The sequence below is a fragment of the Salmo salar genome, chromosome ssa02 (genome assembly GCF_905237065.1).
Source record: "Salmo salar chromosome ssa02, Ssal_v3.1, whole genome shotgun sequence".
Taxonomy (NCBI): domain Eukaryota; kingdom Metazoa; phylum Chordata; class Actinopteri; order Salmoniformes; family Salmonidae; genus Salmo; species Salmo salar.
Genome location: NC_059443.1, coordinates 73,830,933 through 73,838,645, shown reverse-complemented (window position 1 = coordinate 73,838,645; position 7,713 = coordinate 73,830,933). Strand labels below are relative to the sequence as shown.

General features: G+C 41.7%; 1 protein-coding gene across 1 annotated transcript; it reads left to right on the top strand.

Annotated features, from left to right (window-relative positions):
- Positions 1–5,704: 5,704 nt before the first annotated feature.
- Positions 5,705–7,290, top strand: LOC106592851 (GTPase IMAP family member 7-like). The gene is made up of 2 exons (XM_014184201.2): positions 5,705–5,726; positions 6,052–7,290. Exons 1-2 carry the CDS (start codon positions 5,705–5,707, stop codon positions 6,966–6,968), a joined length of 939 nt encoding a protein of 312 aa, XP_014039676.2. The 3' UTR covers positions 6,969–7,290.
- Positions 7,291–7,713: the final 423 nt, after the last annotated feature.

Sequence of the window (7,713 nt, the reverse complement as noted above, 5' to 3'; positions counted from 1 at the left end):
CTGCATAACTGTTGCTCTCAACATTCTGGAGGATCAAGTTTTGAAATCAGTGGCATTATAGTATGATAGCTAAAGAGATGGAGAAAACACTTTCCCTTTGTAATCCGTGATAGTTTGCAAGCCCTTCCACATCCGACTTGTGTCAGAGCCATTGTAGTAGGATTCAATCTTAGTCCTGTATTGACGCTTTGCCTGTTTGATGGTTCATTAGAGGGCGTAGCAGGATTTCTTATAAGCTTCCGGATCTACAACTGACATTTCTATATGAATTTGGTCGGGTCACTCAAAAAGTTACATATTGCCACTTTAACGTAAGTCATCACAATTTTCAATTCATCACTGAGTTAACAAACACTCAATTAGGAGCACCTGGGCCAAAGCATGCACAGTAATTAGGGCATTCATCATACTATTATTTTATTCAAAGTAGTGCTACAAATAACCAATAAAGATCTCAGCAGGAAATTGTGCATTACAAACTACACAATATTATTATTCACTGGTGTAGATCAGCTCGAGGGAAAACCAGAAGAGGAAGAAACTTTACCTCTTGCTGATCTGGAGAGTCAGGAGCTTCAGAAACTGGTCTAAAGCTGTGGAGGCAGATATCATGTCTTCAACAATAGAGAGGATAACCAGATTAACAACTTTGGTAAAGGGGCCTCAGACTACACTATAGTATTATTCACTGGTGTAGATCAGCTACAGGGAAAACCAGTAGAGAAGTTTCTGGAGGAGAGTGAGGATCTTCATACGCTGGTCAGAGTCTGTGGAGGCAGATATCATGTCTTTAACAACAGAGAGAAGAGAGACCGTACTCAGGTCAGAGAGATGCTGAGGAAGATGGAGGAGATGGTGGAGGGGAATGGAGGACAATACTACACCAGTATGAGAAAGAGATCAAGAAAAATCAGTTGTTAGAGTTGTTTAAACAAGCTGCTATAGGAGTCGGCTGTGCAATTACAATAGTAGGACTACTGTAGGTCTTATTGCAGCTGCAAAAGAGGTTGCAGTTGTAGGGACAGTGATGGGGAAGGAGCAGCAACAACTATAGGAACAGCTATAGGACGAGGGATAACAAACAGACAACAAAATCGAAACTCTCGGGAGTCGGGATGAGACAGACACGCAGTGTTTCTCAGCCAGTCAAAATCATGAATCAGCAACAGTTTAAACAAATGCAAATGTGGCTACTTTGTTGTTATAAAAGTGATACTGCCCTCAAAGCTGGTGTTTGTAGGATATAAACAGCATGTGCACGGTTTGTCTCGGGCCTAACAACACCCGTGCCAGTATATCCTCCTAACACTGGCTTCACGGGAATTATCAAATCACTATATTTCTACTGAGAGAGAGAGAGAGAGAGAGAGAGAGAGAGAGAGAGAGAGAGAGAGAGAGAGAGAGAGAGAGAGAGAGAGAGAGAGAGAGAGAGAGAGAGAGAGAGAGAGAGAGAGAGAGAGAGAGAGAGAGAGAACTCAATGTTCTTGGGCTATTCTGACCTTGAACACAACACTCTCTGGATCAGTGGAGTAGGAAAGAGCACAAACAGATCTGGGAACATGATTTAGGCTTTCATTCAAAACAGACAGTCATAAAATAAATTATAAGGAACAAGATTTTAAAGTGTCTGTCCTATATCTAGGCCATATAAGAAAGCTGAAAAAATTTAATAATAATTTTGGACATATTTAGCCTGTTTTTTTTGTTGGCACAAAACTACTTCCATTCAATTTTTTTCTTTACCTTCAGACGAGTCCCATGGCACTTGTGGGGGTAGTAGAGCAAAACAGAGAAAACTATTGTATAACACCATAACAAAACCACAATGACAGTGCAATTGCAAGTTGCTGTCATTAATATTGGCACACTTGCATGATTCAATAATTAAGTTGAAATTGAAAAAACTTTTGGTGTTCACACGTGTTTGATTTACAACTGCACAGGACCAAGAAAAACAATAAGTAAAAAAATATTCAGAGTTACTTCATTTACTGTGCAATTTATCTCTCCTGTGGTAAATTGCAGGTAGCATGGCTGACACGAACCACGTGGTATACTGTACAACGAGGAAGAGCTGTAACTCACTGGTGTGGACAAGAAGCCGTTAATGCAATATTCTCTCAGAAATTGAGCAGACGCATTGATTGGTTCTCTCAAATATTTTCTTTTCTGGGGGGTTGAGAGCTCTCATTGTTTCGATTTGAAAATACAACAGTTGTAATGGAAGGTGACGGCTCTCAGGGGTTGTGTGTGAATGTGTGAGTGAGGAAGGGTGCGTTACACAGCTAAAGCGAGGCGACGTAACAACCAAAGGTTGCGTGCCACGTCACCAACTGTGTCATCGACTGGAAAACATATGCTGTGGTTAGCTGATACTTATCTATTCAGGTGTTGTAAGATCTGTCAGGAGTCAGCAATGCATAAGCATAGGAATGCGACAAGGAGGAGAATCAACCTGTAAACGCACAGCCCCCTTCATTATCAACGTATCGTGCCGACAACATCAAAAAAGCCTTTTAAGACTGAAGTCAGGAGGACTTTGAGTTAATATCAGCCAGACTTGTTGCTGGGTTACAGGGTAAGATAGCCAGGGTAAGATGCTCGGTCCAGGATATCCTGCACCAGCTCTACGCACTGTGTCGCCAGTGCGCATTCACAGCCCAGTTCGTCCTGTGCCAGCGCCCCGCATTTGCCGGGCTAAAGTGAGCATTCAGCCAGGACGGGTTGTGCCAGCTCTATGCTCCAGACCACCAGTGCCCCTCCACGGTCCAGTATATCCGGTGCGTCTGGTGCGTCCTGTGCCTGCTCTCCGCACTCGCCCTGAGGTGCGTGTTACCAGTCTGGTGCCACCTGTGCCAGCCCCACGCATCAGGCCTGCAGTGCGCCTTCCTGTTCCAGAGCTTCCGGCAACGGTTCCCAGTCCGGAGCTTCCGGCGACGGTTCCCAGTCCGGCGCTTCCGGCGACGGTTCCCAGTCCGGAGCTTCCGGCGACGGTTCCCAGTCCGGAGCTTCCGGCGACGGTCCGGAGTCCGGAACCTCCGGGGACGGTCCGGAGTCCGGAACCTCCGGGGACGGTCCGGAGTCCGGAACCTCCAGGGACGGTCCGGAGTCTCCTGGGACCGTCCGGAGTCTCCAGCGTCGGTCCTCAGTCCGGAGTCTCCAGCGACGGTCTGCAGTCCGGAGTCTCCACCGATGCTGGCGGGTTCGCAGGATGAGAGGGTTCGTCGTCCTGCACCAGAGCCGCCTCCGATGCGGGAGGATCCGCGGGATGAGAAGGTTCTTCGTCCTGCACCTGAGCCGCCACCAACACTAGACACCCCCCTAACCATCCCTTTTGGTTTCAGGTTTTGCGGCCGGAGTCCGCACTTTTGGGGGAGGGTACTGTCACATCCTGACCATAGAGAGCTCGTATTTTTCTATGGTAGAGTAGGTCAGGACGTGACTGGGGGTTTTTGTCTAGTTTCATTTTTCTATGTTGTGTTCTAGTTTATTTTTTCTATGTTGGGGATTTCATATGATTCCCAATTAGAGGCAGCTGGTCACCGTTGTCTCTAATTGGGGATCATATTTAAGTAGTTGTTTTTCCCGCTTGTGTTTGTGGGAGATTATTTTGAGTTAGTGCATGTTGCACCTCTTCGTCACGGTTTGTTTTGGTTATTAAGTTTATTGTATGTCTTGCATAGTTTCACATATAAATAAAGATGTGGAACAATACCCACGCTGCGCCTTGGTCTCCTCCTTACGACGGACGTGACAATTATAAGTGAAATAATCTGTCTGTAAACAATTGTTGGAAAAAGTACTTGTCATGCACAAAGTAGATGTCCTAACCGACTTGCCAAAACTATAGTTTATTATCAAGAAATGTGTGGAGTGGTTGAAAATCAAGCTTTAATGACTCCAACCTAAGTGTATGTAAACTTCCGACTTCAACTGTATGTATACATCTCACTGGGGATGACATTTCACGTGGAGTCATGTAAATTTCAATCTTATTAAAGAACTCACGCAATCTCAGATTATGAAGAAACTTGAATAGCTCTATCTGGACGCCAAATTCATTAATGTGTGGGTACAAATGATAACCCCTTATTGACAACACTGAGGTGAGCGCATGTCAGGGTCATAACCCCTTATTGAGAACACTAAGGTGAGCTGATGTCAGGGTCTTACTTGATAAGTTGAAGACATTTATCTCCTGTTGAACTGGGGGCCCGTCCTGGGTCTCAATTGGTAGGTGTCGCGGGGTGGTAGTGGATTTCCTATTCCCCCAACGTATGAGCCGGACCCTCTTACATGCTGGGAGTGTTGTCCCCGGTGTCCCCGCCCTCTGTTGTAGAAAAAAACGTTCACTTTTGGTAGAGGAGCCAGAGTTAGAGCTGTCTGTAGATACACAGGTATTGAGCATGTTGCTCTACCAAGGAGAGGAGGTAACATGGAGATCCTACTACTACAAAGGGAGGATTACTGGATATCCTCTCGAAAAACATTGACCCCTAGTGGTCTGAATATTGACTTTGATCTCAGGCCCTTATGAACAATTCTTTCTTTTATGAACAAGTCTTATAAATGTATATATTATTTCTACAGCTTATCAGCGTACACCTAATATGTTCCCCCTGTTGATGACGCTTATTATGCATTATGGTTTAACCAAAAGATTACATGTAACAAAAAAATGAAATGAAATAGGAAACCGTTAAATATGTGAAATTGAATTAAACAATAATGTATGTTGATGCTAATAGATTGTACAATATTCAATGACGTTTCCATATGATAACAATAGCCTAATATATTCAATATGCCATAAACTATTGTTTTTTTAACAGTTTCACTCAATTAATTATAATTAAAGTAATAATTATGACACACCCCTCACTATTGTCATTGGTTGCACTAATTGCACTGTTTGTCTACATAACCTGGTTCAAGCATTCATGACATTACCCTGAAGAAGGCACAGTGATGAAGAAACGTTGGTGATTTACCCAAAAATTACTGGGAGTTTCTATATGGAGTGTGTGACTCATTATTTTCATAGCTTATAGTTTATTCGCCGTTAGTCAGCACCTCTACATAAAATACATTTCTCTGGGTATGCGTCAGCTCATGTTTTTTATTTGACTAATAACAGCTTAATAACATATGTGATTCATGAAGACATTTTGAAAAGTTCCATTAAATTTGAAAAATTGTACAGCTATAAATCAGAACCTGATATATAATTATACATCCATTGTTTTATGTTTACAATAGTTCCTTTACTTGAGGAGGAAGAGATGACAGACTTCGGTGAGTATGGCTCAATTTTATGGTCAGAAAGATGGTCAGAGAATTAATAAACCCCAATTCCCTCTGTTGTCTAACAGTGAATGGTTAACCTTTTTTTATACTAGAGCATACAGTATATGTACAGCGTCACCAAGCCAACCAATATACAGAAACCCAGATCACATTATTCTCTCATAAATAATACATATTTCAGAGTGTACTATGGAATCATTGAAAATAATGTTGCAAGATACTAGGACAAAACATTTTCATTTCAGGTTCTGAAGATGAATTATTATATCTAGGTGAAAGATCCACTGATGTTTCATCATCCTATCCCATGAAGAATGACAGTCATGCAGGTTCTGAAGATGAATTATTATACCTAGGTGAAAGATCCACACCCACAGGTGTTTCATCACCCTATCCCATGGAGAATGACAGTCCTGCAGGTAAGGTAACAGTTTTGTTGGACAAATTAACCTGGTGATGCAATAGTTAGGCTTAACTGTTGCTGTTAGATGAATGTTGTCCCTGTGAAATTAAATCAATGACTTTGGTAGCTGATAATGATGTCACTGTGAATCTAATTGAATGACTTTAGTAACTGATAATGATGTCACTGAATCTAATGTAATAACTTTAGTAACGGATAATGATGTCACTATGAATCTAATTTAATGAGTTTAGTAACTGATAATGATGTCCCTGTGAATCTAATGTAATGACTTTGGTAGCTGATAATGATAAAATGTGTTACCATTTGTATTTCCACAGATTCAGAGCAGCCAGCTGATCTGAGAATAGTTCTGGTGGGGAAGACTGGAGCAGGGAAGAGTTCTTCAGGAAACACCATCCTGGGGAGAGATGCCTTTAAAGAAGAGGCCTCCTTTGTGTCTGTAACTGAAACATGTGAGAAACAGGGCGGAGTGGTGAATTGGAGAACAATTGATGTCATCGACACCCCGGGACAATTTGATACAACCATGTCTCAAGAAGAGATGAAAAGTGAAATAGTCAGGTGTATAGAAATGTCAGTGCCAGGACCCCACGCCTTCCTGCTGGTGATCCGACTGGGGAGGTTCACAGAGGAGGAGAGGAACACTGTGAAGTGGATCCAGGAGAACTTTGGAGAAGAAGCCTCAAAGTACACCATCATTCTGTTCACTGGTAAAGATCAGTTGAAGGGGAAAACAGTTGAGGAGTGTCTGAATCCTTGTGTTTCGCTTCAGGAACTGATCAAAAGCTGTTTGGGAAGGTACCATTGTCTCAATAATGATCAGAAGGATGACCGTCTTCAGGTCAAAGAGCTGCTGAAGAAGATAGAAGAGATGGTAGAGATGAATGGAGGAGAGCACTACACCAATGAGATGTACCAGGAGGTTCAGAGGAAATTGAGAGAGGAGGAGGAGAGAAAGAAACAGGAGATGGAGGAGGAGAGGAGGAGAAGGGAGGAGGAGTTACAGGAGCAAGAAAGGAGGAGACAGGAAGAAGAAAAGAGGAGACGGAAAAAAGAAAATATGAAAAAAGGTTTAATTTCAGCAGTAGTTGTTGGGGCAGTAGTAGCTGGGACTACAGTACTTATTGCTGTTGAAGTAGCAGTTTCCGTGGTAGTAGGACCTATTCTGTTGGCTGGGGGAGTTATAGTTGGTACAGTATCTTTAGTATTTTGGGGGGAAAAAATGAGAAAATAAATAAACAAAAAGAGAGGGAAGCAGTAATACCACAGATGGAAATTAGCTAGTTCAATACTTACAATATTAATGTTGAGCCTTGATGAATTAATAAACACGTTAACTGATAAATAATGTATACGGTAGGTGTTTAAAACAAAAATCTGATCAAACCTTTTTGGGGGTCATTTAATTCATCTATTTGTGATTCAAAAAGGGTTAAAGAGGTCAACTTCAAATAAAATAAAATGTATTTGTCACATACACATGGTTAGCAGGTGTTAATAAAAGTGTAGCGAAATGCTTGTGCTTCTAGTTCCGACCATGCTGCAGTAATATCTAACAAGTAATATAACCTAACAATTTCACAACAACTACCTTATACACACAAGTGTAAAGGAATGAATACGAATATGTACATAAAAATATATAAATGAGTGATGGCCGAACGGCATAGGCAAGATGCAGTAGATGGTATAGGGTACAGTATATACATATGAGATGAGTAATGTAGGGTATGAAAACATAAAGCAGCATTGTTTAAAGTGGCTAGTGATATATTACATCAAGCTGGCAAGATGCAGTAGATGGTATAGAGTACTGTATATACATATGAGATGAGTAATGTAGGGTATGAAAACATTATATAAAGTGGCATTGTTTAAAGTGACGAGTGATACATTTAATTACATCAAGATGGCAAGATGCAGTAGATGGTATAGAGTACAGTATATACATATGAGATGAGTAATGTAGGGTAATAAAG

Coding starts and splice junctions, on each gene's coding strand:
- LOC106592851 (XM_014184201.2), top strand. CDS start 5,705: ATGGAGAATGACAGTCCTGCAG. Junction 5,727..6,051: donor GGAGAATGACAGTCCTGCAG/GTAAGGTAACAG, acceptor GTATTTCCACAG/ATTCAGAGCAGCCAGCTGAT.